This window comes from Nicotiana sylvestris, chromosome 9 (genome assembly GCF_000393655.2).
Source record: "Nicotiana sylvestris chromosome 9, ASM39365v2, whole genome shotgun sequence".
In the NCBI taxonomy this organism is placed as follows: Eukaryota; Viridiplantae; Streptophyta; class Magnoliopsida; order Solanales; family Solanaceae; genus Nicotiana; species Nicotiana sylvestris.
In genome coordinates, this window is record NC_091065.1 from 124591353 (window position 1) to 124613815 (window position 22463).

The 22463-nt window shown below is 40.1% G+C and overlaps 2 protein-coding genes across 8 annotated transcripts; both read right to left on the reverse strand.

Moving 5' to 3' along the window:
• Window positions 1–11850: 11850 nt before the first annotated feature.
• On the reverse strand, window positions 11851–13402 carry LOC104212657 (uncharacterized). Of its 2 annotated transcripts, none has more exons than XM_009761993.2 (4): window positions 13159–13402; window positions 12866–13068; window positions 12468–12699; window positions 11851–12219 (listed from the first exon to the last, which is right to left on the reverse strand). In XM_009761993.2, the coding sequence occupies exons 1-4, from the start codon at window positions 13265–13267 to the stop codon at window positions 12104–12106; spliced, it is 660 nt and encodes a 219-aa protein (XP_009760295.1). In that variant the 5' UTR covers window positions 13268–13402; the 3' UTR covers window positions 11851–12103. The 2 variants fall into 2 exon arrangements, with proteins under 2 accessions (XP_009760295.1, XP_009760296.1); XM_009761994.2 differs by having other exon boundaries at window positions 12468–12693; window positions 13159–13401.
• Window positions 13403–15517: 2115 nt separating this feature from the next.
• Window positions 15518–22072, reverse strand: LOC104212658 (putative pentatricopeptide repeat-containing protein At3g16890, mitochondrial). 6 transcript variants are annotated; one of them, XM_070155993.1, is made up of 4 exons: window positions 19692–22072; window positions 17474–17553; window positions 16353–16423; window positions 15518–16040 (listed from the first exon to the last, which is right to left on the reverse strand). In XM_070155993.1, the coding sequence occupies exon 1, from the start codon at window positions 21944–21946 to the stop codon at window positions 19823–19825; it is 2124 nt and encodes a 707-aa protein (XP_070012094.1). In that variant the 5' UTR covers window positions 21947–22072; the 3' UTR covers window positions 15518–16040; window positions 16353–16423; window positions 17474–17553; window positions 19692–19822. The 6 variants fall into 6 exon arrangements, with proteins under 6 accessions (XP_070012094.1, XP_070012093.1, XP_009760302.1 ...); XM_070155992.1 differs by having other exon boundaries at window positions 17744–22072; XM_009762000.2 differs by lacking the exon at window positions 17474–17553.
• Window positions 22073–22463: the final 391 nt, after the last annotated feature.

Below are 22463 nucleotides of genomic sequence, written 5' to 3' on the forward strand. Positions count from 1 at the left end.
TTTGATTTCAGGTCAAAATGTCTGGCTCTGTAAACAGAGTCGAGAACGACAACCTTGAAAACCACGGGGAAAATGGCATGGTTATCCCGGCCGCTGGAGCACCACCACAGAATCCTGATAACGCGGCCGGACCGATTCTGGCGGACGTGGATTCGCAGGACGCACAACAAGTCGACGAAACTTCTCACATCGACAGGAGCATACGACACAGCGACCGATAGGAAGCTCAAAAAACCCTGGCCCGGGAAGAACATGAAGTTAGTCTTCATGTTATTTTTGAAATGTTGCAGGCACAGCAACTAGCCATTGCCCAGTTGCAAAGCCATCCGAAGACTCCCAGCACACCAGCACCACAGACAGCTCCCCCCACCGAGCAAGTACCCGAAAGATCAAACAATAATGGGTTAGTGGCCGACCCTGCCATAGTGAAGATGCTCGAGGACCTCACCAAATGGATCAAATTGGGTGAGAAAATGATTGAAGCCAACGATAAAAAGGTCGAGACCTACAACTCTATGGTAGATCAGATCACGGGACCACCCCCGGTCCTGAAAGGTGTAGATTCAAGAAAGTTCATATAGAGGCCATTCCCCGAGGAAGCGGCCCCGAAGCCCATTCCTAAAAATTTCAGAATGTCAGAACTCCTTAAGTACAACGGTACCACCGACCCCAATAAACATGTTACTGCCTATACCCGCGCAGTAAAAGGCAACGATATAAAGGATGACGGATCGAGTCCGTATTGCTAAAAAATTTCGGAGAAACGCTTTCGAAAGGGGCCATGATGTGGTATCACAACTTGGATCCCAACTACATAGATTCATTCGCCATGCTAGCAGACTCCTTCGTAAAAGCACATGCTGGAGCCATCAAGGTAGCAATGAGGAAGTCTGACGTTTTCAAAATCAACCAAAGAGAGAACGAGATGCTGCGGGAATTCGTGTCCCGCTTCCAGATGGAACAGATAGAGCTACCGCCAGTCTCCAATGACTAGGCAGTGCAGGCCTTCACCCAAGGCCTTAACGAATGAAGCTCGGTAGCCTCGAAACAGCTGAAGCAGAACCTGATCAAATATCCGATTGTGACCTAGTCGGACGTCCACAACCGATACCAGTCAAAGATCAGGGCCGAGGATGACCAACTGGGAGCCCCTTCAGGCTCATTGTACCCAAATAGACTCCTGGCAAAAGAATCAAAACCAAACTAAGAAAGGTACCAGTCGTACCTCGAAGACAGAAGGAACGCCCCAAGGCGCAACCTACCTCGTAATGATCGGAGGATAAATCGAGGACAAGACCCTCGAGGGCTCGTCAACAGAACCAGGTTCGATCGAAACATAGCGCCAACAAACGTGCCCCACTTATCGGAATACAACTTCAGCGTCGATGTATCAGACATCGTGTTCGCTATCAGCAAGATTAGAGACGCCAAGTGGCCCAAACCGATACAGCAAGAATTCCTTAGCGTTCGGGCCAAAAATCAATTTCGGGAAAGGGAAGCAACCAAGAAAAATGAGGCAAACGAGCCGCAACACGTCATCCACATGATCATGGGGGGCACTGATGCCCCGCAGGAACCCGTAATGAGAAGAACAAAAATATCCATCACCAGAGAAAAATGGACTCGGGGATATATCCCCGAAGATGCCCTCACGTTCAGTGAAGAGAACACCAAGGCTGTGTCTCAACCCCACAACGACGCCCTGGTAATCTCCTTTCTTGTGAATTCTTTTCAGATAAAACATGTACTCATGGATCTAGGTAGCTCATCCAATATTATCAGGTCGAGGGTGATAGAAGAGCTCGAACTGCTTGAACAAATCATGCCCACCACTCGGGTCCTCAATGGATTCAACATGGCGAGCGAAACGACGAAAGGAGAAATTGTCCTTTCCGGTTACCGTGGCCGGCACAATCCAAGACACCAAATTCCATGTCATCGAGGGAGATATGAGGTATAACGCCTTATTTGGGTGGCCATGGATACACTGCATGAGAGCAGTAATATCTACCCTCCACCAGGTGATAAAATTCCCGACAAAGGACGAGATCAAAATCGTCTACGGGGAACAACACACGGCAAGGGAAATGTTCGCTATACACGACGTGGTGCCAATGCTCATGCCTCCGCCCTCGAATAAACCAACGGGCAAATCGGGTCTCACCCCCGGTTGAGCTTGACAAAACAAAGTAGAGATCTACGCCGCATCTCTGCCCCCGGGCAGTTATAATGGATCAATACCAAGGCATCGCCAACATATCTCGTTTCAATGTACGACCATTTCCCTTTTTTTATTTCGAATTTGGAATTAACCTTCGTGCAGGCACCCAATCGGAGCTGCCGGAACGCTAGTGCTATTGCATGACCTCAAGGCTCCAAAGGCGCACCCGTTGCACTCTTTTCCTTCGACCGAGTTTTTATCCCAGAAGAAGGATTTTTACCAATAAGGTTTTTAATGAGGCAACGTCTGCGAGCCGCCTAAGGGGGAACTCCGCAAAAACATTCAAGACTTTCCCTGTGGCTGTCTTTTGAATAAGCGAGAGGCATTTCCCCCGGAAAGCTGCCCGCCTGTAAGAGTTTTTGAAAACACCAAATGAGGTTTCCTATAGGAAAACAATGTATCGGACCGAACGGTCGATATAGTCAGGCCATGTCGGCAAAAACATGTACTATTGTATCGAGCAATCAAAAAATACCTTTTTGTCAAAAAAAGGGAGGGGGAGGGGAGGGAACTCCTTCTTAGAGTAGGGTAACAAATTATTCCACCGGAAACGTCCCGGAAACTCTGGAACGGACGCCAACAGTTCGAACGCTCAGACGGCCTCCGGATCGAAGCTCTAAAATCACGAAAAACTTTAGGCAAGGCAAATCTCCGAGCGATCGACTGCGACCCGATATAGGTCGACTCAACACAATAATATATATTACGACAATGGATCAAAGAATATCTTTCAGCATCTCATTCTCCAAACAAGGAAATCGTAGTGTATTCCCGGTAGGAACCCCTTCACGAATGCATCCCAAAACGCTCGGGGACTTAACGTCAACAATTTGGCACCCGCACGACCCTAGGGTCGGAACTCCGAGCTCATGAAGCCCCAGTAAGGTAACTCCGAGCTAACAAATAACAACCTCTGAGCCCAAGAAAACTTAATAACTCGGAGACTGTCGCCAATCGCCATGCACTGGAAAACCTGAAACTGTAAGACCCCGAGCGGGCAGACTCGGTGTAACTAGATCTATTCTACAAAGCAACACGAACCGTAAGACCCCAATAGGCATGACAAACTATAAGACCTCAACAGGCATGACAAACTGTAAGACCTCAACATGCATGAAATTCAAAATCCCGAAGTTTAGGCTATAAGTCGTATTTGTAAGAGTCTCGAAAGGGCATACCCTCGGTGTAGACGCCTAAACTATCGCACGTGATCAAAAATGGCTCCGGTCAAAATGGCTGATACAGCCAAACTAATGCAACTCGGGGACGCCCCACTGTCGCTAAACAAAAATCGCAAGCCACTACTTCGAATATATTTCGGAAAGAACCAATTAAAATAGGCTTCCCTCAACAGGCAAAAAACGAGCTTCGACCATGTCATCTCCAAATCACAACGCTTCGACCTACTCAGCCTACGAGCTATGAACCTTCCGAGGTGCTCAAACATCGCCGATAACAACTTGAAATCGAGATTCTTCCAGAACCGACGACAGGTCAGGCAAAACTATTTCAAAAGACCTTAACGAGCGGAAAACAAAGCCTACAAAAGCCCACATGCAAAACAGCGTAAGAGACATTGTCACCAGCCAAACGAGCCTCCGGCCACATATTAAAAGGTCTCTACGACCAAACAGCGTAAGAGCCATTGTCGCCAGCTTGAAAATTGACAACTTGAGGATTAAAATGAGCTCGAATCGTAACTCCATTCGGAGACCGGATCCAAAATAGTTAACTATGCAAGCCTCTAGGCCACATATTAAAAGGTCTCAACGACCAAAAATAGCTTAAGAGGCACTATCGCCAGTCTAAAAATCGAAAGTACTTAAGGATCAATTAAAGCTCGAGTCACAACGTGACTCGGAGACTGGACCCAAAATAAGTAAACTGCAATATGCCTAAGGGCAGGGCATAAATGCCACTATCGCCAGCCGAGTGAGCCTCCGAGCCACTCGCTTGTAAGTTCACTTTGACCCAAAACACAAAAGGCCATCGTCGACAGCCCATACAGGCAGGAAAGAACTTAAGGGTCAATTAAAGCTCGAATCGCAACATGACTCAGGGACTGGACCTGAAATAGTTGAAACAACAAACGCCCGAGGGTGGGAAATAAAGGCCACCATTGTCCGCCCATATAGGCAGGAAAGAACTTAAGGGTCAATTAAAGCTCGAATCGCAACGCGACTCGGAGACTGGACCCAAAATAGCTGAAACAACGAAATACCCAAGGGCAAGAAATGAGAACAATCACCATCTACCTACACGGGCATAGAAGACCGAAGGATAGGCAAGCTCAAATAAAGACCTGACTCAGAGACTGAGCCTAAACAAACAGGCCAAAACATAGAGGCCCCAACACCTGCTCGCGTCAAGGATTGCACTTAAAAGCCTCCGGGCCTGCCTGATCATTTCCGGATCTACGAGGATCCCGCCAAAACATGGAAACTAGCCTGTCTGGTTAAAAGCAATACGGGAAGAGATACAAAGGAGGTAAAATTTCAAGATTTCTCTCATTTTATATATGCGCGAAAGGTGCGCTCTCCATCTACAAGCATGCTCTATAAATAACAAAATATAAAGTGGCAAAATCTACGCTCTACCTTAAAGGGTTACGGCCTACCAGCCCTAGCCTCGCTCTCTGTGGCATCGGCAATAAGCAACCGAGCATCACGCTCAACCACCTTCGCTCAAGCAAATCCTTCTAGAAGGATGGAACCCCTGGCGTGGGTCTCTTCAAGTGCCTGTCCCAAAGATCTACGATGAACGTATCCCTTGAAGGCCCGCTCCAACCTGGCTCGGTCATCGGCGACAGGTCGCCACTCCTTCACCATCCTCGGTCCGGCTTAGTACTATACCAGTCCGGGCACCGGCTATTCTCAATCCAAAATTTTGAGGAATCAAGCTACAACTTCACAATCATGTCCACTCAGATCAAAGCTCAAGCCTGCATTTGATACTACAGGCATTCCTAGCTTGATCGGCTCCGCCCCTAAGGTACTCCTAAGCCTTCGCCTTTTTTCTGCAGCTAAAAAATAAGCAAAATCTAAACTCAAAAGTTGAAAAGGCGAAACGCTTACCACAAGAAGGCTCCTGCCTCATCAAAAGGCTTCTGTAATGCGAGCTCTGATATGTCCCGAACCACCAATACACCGACTCAACCCCTCCTTCCCCTTGCTAAGAAGCCTATGGGGCCTATCCTCGTCCAGGGCCCCTCGAAGTATAGCCCCTTGGCGGAGAAGCTCAAAGCCTGGGTCTGTCGAAGTCTTATGGAGGGAAAACCTGATAAGAAAGGGAAGATCCGAGATACGGAGGAATCATGCTGAAACGTACCACGAAGTGAAGCCGGCAAACCTACTCGACGATTGAGCACCCTCCTGGTGGCCTAACCCTTGTTGGACCAAAGGAACCGCTTCTCTAGAACCAAGGAATCCAGGAATTCCAGGATGCACTCTCCTTAGAAGCACGGTCCCGTCTTGCCCCGATGAAAGCTCCTTCATGATTATGGAGCGCACATCTCATTTATCACCATGCCCGATCTCTGCCATTCCCCGAATAAACAGCCGCTAAGGGCATGACCCACCGGTACCATGAAATCAGCAAACCCTGAGGATCCCCGAGAAGTGGAAGCAACCTCACGATTACATGTGAGAAGGGCAGGAACGAGTCAACGCCAACCAAAGGCACCAACCATCGGCACCGCCTCCGATTTCGAGGTAATGCTCAACCCCGAAGACCTCTGTCATAGCAAGACAGCGCTCCAAAAGGACAACAATGCCTTCACCAACATAAGATTTACGTACAGCTTTAAAGGGCCTCCGCTAAAGAAGGCTAGTTTACGAAGAAATGGGCGTCTCTAACAAACACCCGTGCGAAATAGGCTCCAGGTAATGACCAGGGTGGCCCAAAGAACGGCCAGGCCTCCATTAAGAGATCGCCTCCAGGAAGTCATCAATGACCCGGGACCGCGAGTCCTCAGGCAAGTCTTTTCTCTAAGGTTATTATGAGGCCCGAAGATATTATCCACGCTTTTACGCAAAGAATGGGTCACGACGGCTCGAGGTTATTGGCCTGATTCGGGTTCAGTTCGAGAAGTCATGAAGGACCCCACGCGAAGCCATTTTTATCAACTAAAGGCCAGGAAGAATACTCGCGCCCCAGGTCAGTATCACAGGCGATAAAACAAGATCATGCATTCGAAGCTGCCAAAAATATAAAGAGATACAACAAGTGTCGAAGGAAGGAATCAAGAAAATATCTTTGTATTTATACAAGTGTTTGCTTACAGCGACCCTCGGGGGGTCCTTACATATGATTACAAAAGCCCACAGGGGAATCCTTATGTAAAAATAAAGAAGTACAAATGGTATGCATACAGCAAGAGCCTAAGGACCTAGCCTATTCATATTGCGTCTCCGTCATCATCCTCTTAGGCATATGACCTCAAAGACAATATCTTCCAAGTCCGATCCCCTCGAGGACCTCATCCTAATCCTCCCGAAATGACATCTTCAAAAGGGAGGGTATAGAAAAGAAAGGCGGGGGAGAGGAGCAAAATGACGAAGGAGAAGCCGGAAGAACGCAAGAAGTGGCTGGGTAAAAAATTTGGCTAGTACGAACTCCGCCAGTACTGCCATTTTAAAGCCACTTCTTGAGACGTTGCCTCGGCCTGGAAGGCAACAGCCGGTAGAGACCACAACCACACCCCCCAGGAATCTAAAAAGGGTGTAACATGCCGAACTGAGGGAGGAGGGTGAGCAGCGGTGTATAATCCGAGCCCCATCTTGAGCAGCAGTGCATAATCCAAAGTATCCCCAAGGTCGGAGGAAATCGGCCCTCTGCCTCATCACCCCGGGCCAACGGCAACTGCAACAACAACAACAACAACAACATCATCACAACGTCATAGCTTCACCCAACCAAAAAAGGGATCGAGAGTCGAGCCAAGGTACACATGACGTAATATCTTGAGGCTACGAGCCTCAAACATGACGAGATGGCAGAAACTCAAGATAGCAGGAGAGGAAGAAAAGATGGGTATCAAAGGAAGCTTGAATAAGGAGCCAACCACGAAAAGCCCCATTTATAGGGAGGGAAAGTAACAACGGCACCATTATCACCCTCAAAAAGTGTAACCGCAGGCGCAATCAATGCTTTCATAGAAGTTGAACCGATAACAACAGCATAACTTTGAAGAACGAAGAGTCTTGACATTTCGGGTGATCCTGGAAAAGCGGAAAGGCGAAGCGCCTCGACACTTATAAAAAGGGGGGCTACACTGTCAGCATAATATCGTTATAGGAGACCAAAAAGTGGGATGTCCAAATCATTTCTTATCACTTCCCTCTAAGAAACGCGGAGACTATTTGTGCGCGGTGAAATCTGGGAGGCCAATTTCTCCTTGACAAAATGCTTCGAAGGGTGATCCCGAAAATGCGGGATCTCGAGCCAGTCACTTCCCTCGAGATCGGGCAGTGCCCTGCCAAGGATAATGTCGACCGAACTCCCGACGAACGCAGTAATCTCCCGAGGAATGCACCTGGGGGTGATCAGGTCTATTCAAGCGGCTCAACACTAGCCCGCACATACGTCATAAAGCTAGCCGGTTGTCCCATCCCATTTCTTTTTTATCATGCAATGTATCTTGTACTAAGTTTGGGCTCCCCTTTTCTATAAAAGGGGAGTCGCTAACACCCTGTAAAGGCAGAGCTCCAACTATTCTACTCAAGTGCAATAATCTCTCTCTCTCTCTCTCTCTTTCTAAAATTCATTTGCCCTCACTGGCTCGAGGCCATTTAGCATTTATTGCTTTCTTACTTGTTCTTTGTTTATCGCTTGGAATTGGCGATGTAGAGCTTTTCTTGATCATAACCTAATTGTTACCCCATTCCCAATTGCTCCCGATAGCTCGAGCTCGACCAAGACGTTGACCCCGAGGTCCCCATCGACCAGTCTTACATCCATGCAACAGGCCCCTCGGTTTGATTATTGCCTCGTTTTAGCTTGCATCTTATTGTTAAACTTCACATTCTTAGCATCATCTGCTCTAACGACTAGCTCAAGAATAGATCACGTATTTTTAGAATCCCATTTACAAATTTAATTGTTGTTACCATTTTCACGGTAAACAAACTTTGTTGGTAGGGTGTGGATGAATGGTCATATATGTGATGTTGGAAGTTATAAATTGGTTGTCATGATGGTGGGGTAAATTGTTGATGAATGGTGGTAATTAGATGAGCTAACTATATGGTGATGAGATATAGATATTTGTGCCTACAAGGTGTTTGATAATATGCCTAAATGGCTTAAGTTATATATTGCTAATATTGGTTCCATTGGATGTTCTATTGTAGATTGAAGGTTCTTAGTGTTGTGGATCATTATAGTATCAATAAGGGGTGAAATTGAGGTATGTGAGGCTAACTCTCTATGTTTAGGAATGTTAATGATTCTCCCTACACTTCGTTTCTTTTACGACGTATCAATTGCCTCAGAAATATAGTTAAGCCTAGTTCCTTGAGTAGTTGTAGAACTTCTATTCTCTAGCTTCAAACTCGTTCATGACTTTCATTTTGAACATTGTGAGCTTAGTTCGTATTCAATATAGACTTGGGTTTGATGTCCCTAAGTCTCAGTATAGCTTACTCAGCATGTCATAAACAGTTGAAGTTTCAGTGTTCATAATCAGTTCAAGAATACATGTCTCATTCTAGTCCTATTCAATATTCCAGTATTATGTAACTTAGTATGATTCACTATTCTAGTATTATGTAACTCAGTATGATTCAGTATTCTAGTATTATATAACTTAGTGTGATCCAGTATTTCAGTATCATGTAACTCAGCATGATTCAGTATTTCACTATTATATATTGCAGTATGATTCTCAATTCCTAATTTTAAATCCCTGAATGTCGAACACTTGTATTTGGGCCTGAGGCTGCAGTTAATGCTTTATGCATCTTTGGGCCTGAGGCTGCAGTTTATGCTTTATGCATCTTTGGGCATGAGACCGCAGTTATGTATAAGTATACTTGGGCCCGAGGCCGCAGTTTGTGCACATATATATATATTGGGCGTGAGGCCGCAATTTAATATTCAAATAAGCAGGTTGTTCATCATTCAGAAGAGGGAGTATTCATATCCTTACTTCCTTTGTTCAGTTCAGTTATCATCTATTATTTCAGTTATTAGCTATCAGTTATCAACTATCAGTTATCATTTCAGTTTCAGTTTCAACAGTTATAATTTCAGTTATCAATTATCAATTCTCAGTTATCAGCTCAGTATTAGTTTCAGCATTTATAATTCTTTCTTTCAGTTGCTTTACATACCAGTGCAATTCAAATGTACTGATGTCCCTTTTTGCCCGGGGCATGCATCTCATGATGCAGGTACTGATTTACAAGTTGACGATTCATAGCACTAGGATTCTCGTACTAGCTATTTGGTGATCCCCAGCTCTTTCGTGGCATTATCATTACTTTATAGTCTTTCAGTATTTACAAACAGTCAATGTTTTCAGTACTCCAATAGAGGCTTCATAGACTAGAGTAACAGCTAGATAGAGTCGCAGACTTTTCATATTAAGCTATGTTGATTACAAATATGTTTCAAAATTATATTAGTATTTTCGCACTTTGATTTTTATCATTCAGACTTTTAGTATATCAGCATGTGTTAGTTTATCTTCCGTATTTAGTATGATATGATATCACATGTTGATTCAGCCAGCCAGTTGGTTCGCTCGGTCACATATAGCCAAGCACCGAGTGCCGTATTACGTCCAGGGCCAGGTTCGGGGCGTGACACATTCATTGGCTAAAATACTCTTGAAAGACAACTTTTTCATTTAATAAAGTTCATGATATATTCATGAATTTTAGGGGATCAAGATGGTCTTCTAACACTAAAAATGTATATAGTAAATCAAGAATGAATTCACATCTATTTTTTTTATTCTTTCTCCCCAAGAGCTCCTCACCTTGCTCTTGGGGTGATTCGAGCTCATAACCTATTGGTTGGAAGTGGAGGATGCTCACCATTTGAGCAACCCACTCTTATCAATTCACATCCATTCACTTTGGAAATTAAAGAGCCTTTTGATAAAATGCATTAATTTATCAAATATCTTATTTCAAATTTATTGAAATACTTATTTCAACAGTTCCATCTCAAACCCTTTCGAAACAACTTCCTTTGTACTTTATATATATATATATATATATATATATATATATATATATATATATATATAATGAACGGCTAGACTCTTTCAAAACAACTTCCTTTGTACTTCGTTTCGTAGGGATGGAGACAATATCTAACCTTTCTATGTGTATCGAATAAATAATGTGTCGTGACAAGTCACTGCTTTGAAAGTGATTTCGGTCCGACTAGGTGCAAATCTTTAAGACATGTCGCTCTCCAAGGTTCCACGGTACTCCTAAACATGTGCACTCGTGGCTGGAAGTTTAGTGTTTGCAAAAAAAAAAAAGTTGCCCAGAAAATAGGAAGAAGAATAGTCTTTTGAGAGGATGAGAGAATAAATGTTTTGGTAGTTATTTAGCTCACAGATGATGATACTTATATAGGCAAATCATTTATGTTTTCTTCCATTAGAAAAACGTAAGAAGCCAAATGGGAATTAATGTTATGTAACATTATTCTTAGTTTAGTAACAAAATTGTCATAAAGATAGTAACTTCAAACCTTCTAAAAAGTTAATATCTTTTTACATACAAAGTCACAAAAATTAAGAAACCGTCATATGAATTAATATAAATCATTTATTAAGTAGTAGCTTTATTCTCCCACTCTGCATATACATACAATCTAGATATGTTACAAAAATTAATAATGGAGAGGTATGAGAATTAACCACAAATTAATTGTGAATTAGAAGTTTTTTATTTTATGGATTATCAAATTAGAGTATAACTCCTAAAGAAAGAATAATATCAACAATGTGTCCTTGTACCAAGGAGGGAGGGATTTAATCTCCTATTTTTGGTCCCCAAGCCATGCTTTCCATCTTTTGAAATGAGTTCTTCCAGAGGTAGATCCAGAATTAAAATTTTATGGATTTAACTTATTAATATTGAACACATTGTATTTTTAAAGCTATAAATTCATATATATAATTTGTTGTAATTTTAGTAGATTATACACATAAATTTATGCTTCGTGTCAAAAATATTATGTTCAATTGACCCGTAGCTTAAATGCTACATCCGCCCTGAGTCCTTGCGATATCTATGGCATTTCTTTCATCGATCTTAATTATTCTCATCATCATGAACCCCTCTGTTTACTCCTCAATATAGTTGTCGCATGTACTCTATATTAAGATTTGCAGTACAAATTGAGGAGGTCCACCCAAAAAGATAACTCACTAAAAAAAAAAAAAGTGTAAGATGATATCGTTCAAGAAAGAAAGTATAATCGTATGTTTTGTTAAATGAATATCTGTAAATTTGAATCTCTTCGTTTATAGATTAACATTTATAAATGGTAGAATGTTAATTTGCAGGCAATGAACCTCCCCATTCTTGCCACAATTGATCTGATTGTAGATTTACTCAGTGCTATTTTTCCTGCAGGGAATTGTGCCTTTTGGTATGGTAAGCAGATGAATTAACGAGCATAGACATTAATTTTGTCATATAATTAGAAATGGATAATTATCTAACAAACTCTCGGGTGCTTATCTACAACAACGGCCCAAATGGAACAAGAATTTCCAAGATATAATGAACAGATAGGCTTTTGTTCACTACAACCTATCAGCACTACCACTTGTCAAATTGAACAACACCAAAAACTAGAATGCTCCATCTAAATCTATAAGCTACTTTGTCCATCAATACCATCACTTCAATTTCTTTAAAGGAAGAAAATGTGTGTCAAAGACATAAGAACAACACCATGTAGCATGAACTTGGAAGCGCGAAGAGCAGTGCCACCATCAGCTAGGATGTGCTCAGCAACATTGAAGAAACCTGTAGCCACATTGTACAATGAGTTCAACTTCTATAGTAAAACAATTTTTACACTCGAGTCATCTAAAAGATAACTTCAGGTATAAGAGGTGGGATTAATAATCTGACAGATTACGTGCTACAACAAGTTAAAATATATTGATAAAATCCTTTCAGAAGTTGGTTAGTATATCATTTAGTATTGCCTAATATTCTTCTCAAGAATACATTTTTGTATAGTAAAGTATACGGACTGGAGAAAGTTTAACCTCTTCTAGGGCCATAGCTACATCCTTCCTTGATAGTCTCTTCGACCACCCTAATGGTGGCCTTATTATAGAATCTGAAGTTTGACAGTATATTTCCAAGACAATTTAGCACAAGGTGTGTCTCCTTCAAGCATGGTCCGCTGCAATATTGATCGGTATATTCAGGTGGTACATTGAGATCCCCTGTCTCAGTCAGTCTATAAGCCTCCTCACAACTACTGTATATCTGCAGCTTCATTTGAAGTAAGTTACCATCATTAATTATTGCATTTAACTGTATTCCATATACATACTGTTTCCAACTATAAACTCACATATATAAGCGATTGTTTCTTGCTTAATTGCAATATATATAGGCAAAGACTAAGTGAGAACATTGATGTCTAAGAATTACTTACCTGCTTATCGTTGAAACATCGCAAAGCTTTAGAGAAAAGATAGCCAGGTTGAGCATCAGCTGTGCCAGTGCCACCCCCATATTCATGAGGATAATCTCCGTTTTGCGATGAATATCCTCCATTTATGCCTCCATAATTTGGCAGATATTCATTTTCAAGTACTCCTGCAGCTGCGGTTTGAGTCCCATAATCATCTGCTTTCCCTGTCAAGAACAATTTGCATTCACATAAACTGTCAGATAACTAGAAGATTTAACATTGGAACAAGAAGAAAAGTAGAAAGCATATATCACCTAGTGTGAAGGAGAAAAACAAGATGCAAGTCACAGCTAAAGCTTGAAGAGAATACTTCATGTTAATGGAAATTGCCATCTCAAAAAATGAGTAGTATATGACACTCATATTTCACAAGTTTGTGCTGATTATATATAAAGCAAGTAGTGCCTGAAACCAAGATCTTCTGCTGTATTTCACACGTAATAGATTCCAGAAAGTGAATAATTAATTTCTCCAAGATTTAAAACAACAAAATTTTGGGGAATGTTCCACATTGAGGATGGTTGTCGATTTTATATTTGAAAATTTCTATTATGGTATGGAATTATAAGGAAGCTTGTAACTGAAGAATCTACAATAGTCAAGTAAAACAAGAGAAATTTCATGGGGAAAAGTAAAAGAAATGGGTGATCTGCTCGATGGAAACTTAAAATATTGGATGGTCTAAAAAGGTGACTAAAAGCAGAATGCAGCTGAACTGCAACGGCCATTACTTGCTTGAGGTCTTTTGCATTAGAAATCAAACCTAGAAGATCCATTCTTGTGCTGGAAGTTACCGTCAACAATTTTCTAGAGTTTTATTGGATGTAGTGCCGTTCGTTGCCCAACTCACGCCATTAAGGGATTTTTTTTAAAAAAAAGGCAAAACGGAAAAGGCAATTCTCTTTTTTTTTTTTTGGCGTTCAGATCTGCTAGCACACACTGTTTTAAAAGGCATTTTCGGGCGAGCCCTGGGCGAGGCACACCAAAAACGCCCCCAGGCGATGGTGTGGGACGAAAGTCTCAAGAGGCGTACACCCAGGCGTTCGGGGTGTACGCTCAGGCGTATGCCCCGGGCGTTCGGGCATACACCTGGGCATTCGCGACGCGTTTTTTTTAGTGGGAGGTAACCCCTAGAGACTTTTTCAAATTACAACAAATTTTGTGAACAAGTCCTTCATATAATACCCAAATTCTCAAAAGTCAGCTTGGTAATTATTCAAAAGTTTTAAAAAGGAATTGAAATGCATTAAATTTAAAAGTTAAGACATTTTTTATTGATTGAAGCCCTAACTCATGGTCTTTCCTAATTCTTTATCTTGTCCGCTAGTATGTTAATATCTCCCAAAAGCAACGAATATTAATTTTATTTTACAAAAACAAAGAGAACTTCATTCTCCTTCATAGCTGCAAGTTCAAAGTTCAAATTGCAGGTTAGTCATTCTTTTTGTTCCTCCATATAAAAAACTTTATTCTTTTAGATTCAAGTTGCTTTTGCTTGTAAGTAGCATATAATATATATTTCATATATTTATAGTTTTCTTCAATTTGTATGCAATTTTACTTGTTTATAAATATTTACTGTAATTATATTATTTTATAAAATATTAAAAATTAAATACCTATGGGGTTTACGACTCGTTGTCGCATATATAAAACGCATCGCCTTTTAAAACACTGCTAGCACACACCACAATTATTTTATTGAGCACCTTTTACCTCCCACCTAACCAAATGCTAAAACCAAAAGAGATTTATGAGGTGCCAGCTCGCATATATTGGGTAATTCTACCTATCGAGTACTAAAAACAACCGAAATTTTACGAGGGCTAGCTTGCGCACGCCATAACTCTTCCATTGATACCTACTACCACCCATACAAGTATCGGGTAACTATACATGCCATGTCTTAGAAAGAAAAAAGTTTTACAGGGTCAGCTAGTTTTTTTTTTTTTTTTTTCATGTGTGCATAGCAAAAATCTTGAAGGCTACATGGAGGAATATGATAAACTTAAAACTTAGTCCTAGGTCAGATAGCAGCAACAGAACACCCAACCTCCCAGAAGCAAGCCAGTGTAGCTTTGGTGGGTAGGAATAAGGGACAGTATGAAGACCTTCATTCATTCTTTAGATCAGAATATCAAGAATTCACTTTTAAGTGTTCACATTAGCAAATGTTACATGTGACAGAACAAATGGATAAATCGTTAGTCCTTGTCAATTCAGTCTATACAAAATTTCCAAGAGGAAACCTGCTATGGTTCCTCATTCAACCACTAAGTAATAGATAACACTGATACAGGGAGATGTATCTTGAACTCTTGATGATTCCTTAGCCAGTAGTACTTCTGGGAAAGATAGGAACCCACAGAAATAGTGAAATAAGGTGAAAGACCAAGCCCAGCTTCCATTTGGAAATATTAAAGATGGGGCCGCGTCACTTCTTCGTGATCGTTCCTCTTTCGAGTCTTCTCGGTTAAGGACCGAGAAGCAGTTGAACTTCTGCCATTGTACATTCCTTTAAACCACAAGAAGAATCTTCAACTGGCAGGAAACCATCCTAGCCTCGAAAGGCCAACTTAGAACACAATATTGATACTTTATGACCACAGATGCTGAAATTAAAACATTTTCAGCTAACACAGCTTTCAATGATCAAATATTTCTTTTTCCTTTACGAGAAGGGGCTTAAACCACATGTCAAGAGCCTATATTGCTAGCCAGCTTATGTTTACATGGTTGAAGTAGTCAAGAAAAACTTCTTTCATAGAAGATGCATGAGCACAAAGACTTAAACCGGTCACGAGTACAGTTCACTCCATCTAGACGAGAACAGAAATGAAAAGGAAGAAAAAATTCATCATCATGTATGGAGGCAGAGAAAAACCTTTTACAAATTAACACCCAGGTTTCATGTATAAGATCTAAACAAGGGCTCCATCTTCGCGTTCACAGTGAAGCATCCATAGTAAGTATTGGTTTGGTATTGATAAGAACGAGCCAGTAATTCCTTTTCCCTTTAGTCAGTTCCTTGATCTGAAAATCAGATTTCTTAGATCAATTAAGCACCTCATTATTATTCCAAATCTGACAGAGAAACGAGTGCATGTTGCTTTGCTTTTAACAGCTCATTCACCTCCTGCGAATAAAAGAAGGATGAAAATAAACTAAAAGTTAAAGCATGAAATTTTTCTTCATCCTCATTTTGTAGAAAAAGTTAGCTGAAATATCAAAAATTACCACAATTTCAACCGCGAAGTAGATATAAAACATCAAGATGTCACAGAGGAGATATACAACGTGAAACTTTCGCAATCCAAGACAAGCAAATATTAAAGGAGATATACAAAGTGAAACTTTCACAATCCAAGACAAGCAAATTATAATGTAAACCAGCTTAAACAGCAATCCAATCAGATATGAAACATCAAGATTTTAATAGAAGAGATACCTAAAGTTAAACTTGCTGTTTCTCCAAGGCAGATCAATCAAAGACTGCTGCTCCTTGGAAAAGCACAGCCACTCCTCATATAAAAGGAGAGATCTATTAGAATTGTGGCACAGGCACATATATGCATGAGTGAAAATGCTAATCCCATACACTTTTCTACAGAAGTCCTAAAAAACAAGAATTGTTTAATACAAATACTCTTCTACTAGGAGAATCTAAAACAATGCTTTCTATAACATTATCAATAGCTAAAAGATTGAAGGTCCTTGGAAACCAAAGACTCAGAGGTGTTGCAGAAATTTCCTAAAAGTATAGGGTGTTCATGTGTAGCCATGAGATTTGGAGTGCCTGTGCAACATATCTTCCACACTGTACCTAACATTTGTGATAGCTACAGAATACCATCTCAGATCTAACAATGTTTAATCAATAATGTAAGTCTTGTGGTTTAAGAAATTGTTAAGCCAGAGAAACTAAAAGCATGAACTACAACTGGGAATCACACTTCACACATATGCACCTATCATTTCTGCTAGTTCACCATTATTAGAAAATCTCCAATTGCACAAATATTGTACATGGACAATGTTGTCCAATTGAAACCACCAAAAGTATTGTCGGACTTCAACCAAATCCCCAAACTACAACAATTCTTTTATTTTCAAAATTATGCAATTGATACACACAATGAAAGTGCTATAGAAAAAATTTATGACAATGGAGTCCAAGTCAAATCCGCGTGCATCTCGACTAATTCACCAGGTACCTGCTACTTCTCACTAGTAAAAATTATTGGGTAACTCTGTCCACCACTACTTAAATAGAAGGGAAGAAATCACCTAACTCTTTTTGCCTCCGCTGGAATTTGAGTCCATTCCAACTTCATTGACGGCTAGGTCACCTTTGGGTGCTCTGCGAACATTATATGATTCTTTTCTCCTTTTTTTTAATAATGGCTCTACAAACATTATATAATAGTACAGCGTAATTAAAAATCCTCAAATCAAGCCAACTATCTGTGCAAACGGGAGAATCCTTGTTACACCTAAAATAGAGATTAGATACAAACGGAACATAACCTTAACCTATGGAGTTTTAATCCTTCAAACATTGTACTAAACCTTTTTTCCCAAATTGTATGGAAATTGCATAGCCTGTCTTATTTCCTTGTGTCCATCTTGTCCTCCAATAAGCATTGCCTCTGCCACAGTTATTGGGTTAACCCATGAAATATTAAACAAAACGTAGGTAAAACCGACTAAAATGCCTGCTTTTGCCAGCACAATATTAAACATGGGCTGACGGCAAAAATTTAATTAAATGATCAAAGCATTGGTTGTTTAAACAAAGGTTCAAACAAAATGTTAAGGGATCTAGAGAGTTGAGTATACCTGGATGCTTCTTTGTTCATCAATTTAGGACCGGCTAGGAAGATGTACATTCAGGAAACCTAGCTCTCAACAGCTTCTTACTAGTCGGACATAGGAATATTCAAAAAATCACAGAGTAATCTTTTCTTCTTTATTTAAACATTCACAAGAAGTAATTGAGTGTACTACTGACAGTAGTTCCACAGGCACTTCTTCGTATTTCGAAAAGGAAAAGAAAACATCACTGTAAGACGACTTTCCAGAATATTGAAATAAATAATAGTAGCATAAAAATCATTTTTGTTTCGTGTACTTCTATTTGGTGTGTAAAGAAAAAATTACTGTAGCAAAGGATGATTGAGACTCCTTATTTGCTAAAATTGGTTGAGTCACCCATTCATGCACATTCTTCTAAAAAGTTTGGCATATTCAACTGATGAAATTCTTTGATATATAGGATGAAAAAAAAAATACAATGCTGAATGAGGTGATCAACATCCTCTTCATGAGCGTTATACATACAACACAGCTCACTGAAACTCTTGGCCTCCTCAAATTGTTGGCTGCCAAGGTGGAACCTGACGCTGCACTCAATGCGAAGAAGCAACACTATTAGGTGCCTTGGACTTCCATAACGACAACAATATCGGGTTTGACCCATCCCCATTAAGTAAAATGTTATAGTATGACTTCACTGAAAAGCTTCTTGTGGATCCATTCCATATTAACTTATCAGAATCTTTTTTATCAGATATTCCATATTAACTTATCAGAATCGCCAATTAGTGTTCAGTAAGAACTCTTCTACATCATTCATTCTAATCCTAATTGTATTACTAAGAGATACGTCAAATGATTGGGTCCACTGCACTTATAAGTAATTCAGCAATTGTAGTCTTTTTAGCTGTCATGATGGAGAACACATTAGATAATTCAACTTTCGGAGTATCTCTACACCTCACAGCAAGCCCAATCCTATCTGACTGCCATTCCTGGCCAAAATCAAATTAACCTTAAGAAGTCTATTCCTCACGAATATGGTCTTAAGAAGTCTAGAATTATTTTTTCATGCCAACACATCCTGAGCAGTCCTGAAATTTAGCTCTGACAGCAAAACGTGACTGCTATATTTCAAAATCCCTGATGACTCCACTAAGATGATTGCATATGCCATCTCTGACTAATGCTGTTTATATTTCACCGAAACAAAGAAGAATAAAGCAGTTCTGTTACAAATTAAGCCCAACGTACAATTTTCGCAGTTGACAAGTTATATTGGATGCTTCAACTAACATTAAATTCAGAACTGCTGCTTAGTAGTAATAGGTCACACCTAATTGCATACCATAATAACATTAAAAACAAGAGAAAATACCTTTCTCAACAGAATACTCAGATATTTGTCTATTGAGAAAGTCTTGTGACATCTTTCTATTTTTATTCTGTCAATTAAATAGGAAAATTTATGACCACAAAACGATCACAAAAGTCAACATCCGATCATCAGGAGTCATAGAGTAGCGCCTTTACTTTATACACTTGTCCATTTCTAGTCCATTAGACTGGCACTATATTATAACCAAATCCCACTTTTCCCTCTCAAGACATTTTGAAAATCGTTTTCGGGAAAGGAATCAGATTTAACCTCCTGTCTGTCTAGTAATTCTTTTTATCCTTCTTGCCTCCTTAGCATCTTTTACCATTAGGGATTTATAATTGCAAATATAGTGACCAAAGGAGCAAAGATTGGAAGAAGTTATGCTTTAATTAGCCATAGGCTTTTCACTGTCAAGTATCAACCAGAAAAACACCAAAATAATAAACAACTTAGAAATCAAACACACATATTTATCAAAAATAAAAGCGTATACGGCAACAAAAGAAGTAGAAGAAAACGAGGAAAAGATCAGAGACATAGAGGAGATCATAACATCAAACCTATAGTAACTTATCAAGAAAACAGTCATACCTATAGTACATTTGTCTCCAAAATTATTGTGTAGAACCCAGCTTGTTGAGTCAATAGCTTATGTCCATGGTGGGCTAAGGAGCAGCATAGGTTGTCAGCATCAAGTGATAATCAATCCTAAAGAAAAGATACTATGAAGCAGTAACGGGTTCCAATAGCATCCCCTTTTCCCTGCACTCCCTTAAAACATCCCGAGCTTCTTCACTACATCCTGATTGAACAATTGAATCAAAATATAATTTACATGTGGAAGCGTCGGGGATGCATCCATTTGCTTCCATTGACAAAAACAAGTTCTTAGCTTCATCAAATCTCCCCAAGTTACATAAGGCCCTAATAAATGCACCGTAAGTATGATTATCAGGGCTCAAATCCAGCGTCAACATGCTTACAAGAAGCCTTTGTGCCTCGTCAATCTTATTCATCCTACAAAAACTTTGAATTAAGGCATTGAAGGAGAAAACATCTGCTTTTATTCCATCATCTTGCATTTTTCTTAATAAGTTCAGCGATCCACCAACATCTCCCAGGACACAGAGTGCACGAATTAAGATATTGTACGTAACAGCATTTGGAGCAACTCCCCATTCTACCATCTCAGTGAAACAGTCTAAAGCATCGTCAATCCGGTTTACTCTACAAAGGCTGTAAATCAGTGAACTAAACGTGAAAATGTCTGGTCGAAAACCATGTTCCAGTAACATGACTAATAGCTCACGTACCTTGTCAATCTCCCCTACCTTAGAATGTCCACTAATAAGAGTGTTGAAAGTTACAAGATTGGGAGCGAGACCTCTCTGAAGCATGTCTTTAAAAGACTCTGATGCTTTGTCCATCATTTTGATTTTGCATAAGCAATCAATGACCCGGTTATAGAAGAATATGTTAGATACAAAACCATCCTTAAACATGTGGAACAAATATTCATTCCCCTTTTCTACTTTCCCTGCTTTGTAAAGAGCATCAACAAGTGAAAGATATATATCAATACTAACCTTCATACCTCGAACAGTGATAAAGTCTAACATCTGACAAGTATCATCAAGCTCTAATCCTTTGATTAAACAAGTCAGTACAATGTTAATAGTTGAATTATCCAGGACGTAACCTTTATCAATTGATATTCTTAAAAGTTGGGCTGCTTCTGTTGGCAAAGAATTAGTACTAAGGCAATGTAGCATGGAAGAAAAAGCTATATCAGGCAAGGCAGGTTCTTTCTCTAACCATCTAGATAATAATTCAAAACCCTTATCTGGTGGCATACAACGAAATACCCCATTAACCAATGATCTTACAGTAGCTTCAGTAGGAACAATAGTCCTATCCTTCATTATCCGGAAGAGTTCAAAAGCCTCGTCCACCCTTCTAGCATTACAAAACCCATCAACCAAAATGGTGTAAGTAAACACATTGGGAGAGTATCCCGCTCCTTCCATCTGTTTAACCAGACGAAGCGCTTCCTCCACAACCCCAACCTTACAAACTCCATGAATGAGAATATTATACGTAAACCTATCCGGATTACAATTATCCACCTGCATTTGCTGAAACTTTAGATAAGCTAAGTCAAGTGAATTGGACTTGATCACCGCATCGATCACTGCATTATACAACCTAGTAGTAGGAGTGAGTCCCAAATAAGAAACCTGCTCCAATATGTCAGCACAGTACTTCCCCAACCCTAATCTCCCCCAACTACCAATCAGAACACAAAGCAAATCCACAGTAATTACATTTCCAGAGTTTCTGATATCCTGAACTAGCTCAGCTGACAACAAAAGGGGACCTCTTCTACAAAGTAAATTACCTAAGACCCCCTTAACTGATTGATTCTTGGCAAAAGAGGGACAAATATTCGAAATCCAGATGTAAAATCTAAAAGGGTGTAATGGATTTTCTTGATTATGCAGAATACTAACAACTGCTTGCTGATTCAAAGTAACCCTCTTGGCTTTATACTCATGGTTTAGCAATAAATACCAGTCATTTCTTGCAAGAATATGAGTAAAATACTCGTAATCAATACCACTTCCTTGAAAGTTCCGTTTTTTAGCTGCAATTGAAGTGTTGGAACGCCAGTTCAATGAAGACTTACCGGGTGAAGTTTGTTCAGTGGTGGTGCTGCTAGTGGTCGCAACAGAGTCAAGATTTGAGGGTTTTGGAGTAATGGGTCTGAGGGAATTGTGGTTTTGTTTAGAGAGATTTGTGAAAGCAGGTGAAGAAGCCCTTGAAGCTAGAGAGGAGAACCCTCTCATACTCTTTCATTCCCCTTGAAATCACAGAGTTCAGTTCGGTATGTGACTATGTTTTGTTCTTTAGTGTGTTATTAATTTGACCCCTCCTAAGCTTCATGGAGAGAATTTAACCAGAGAGACCCTCCGTCTTGAATTAAAAAAGAGCAACTTGTTTTAGCTAACAATAAAAGAACACAAGATTATTTGAGAGAAAATTAGTTATTTTCTTTGGATCGGCAAATGGACATGCTTTGTAATATATTGCAAATGAATTACTATCTTTTTATGAACTTCAAATTTATATTATCTTATTCAAGGATCGAGATGTATAAATAATAATTCATTCCATATAACTTTTTTTTAATTGTTGCATCATGTCTCTCCTTTATGTTAGAAAAATTAACTTGCTTCCTCAACTTTGGAAATCCACCTTTGTGCATTATGATGTAAATCAAAATATACACCGCACATCAATAATAATAATACGATGAAATTATTTGGTTCCTGACCCTGAACCACTTGTGAGGAGAGAATGTAA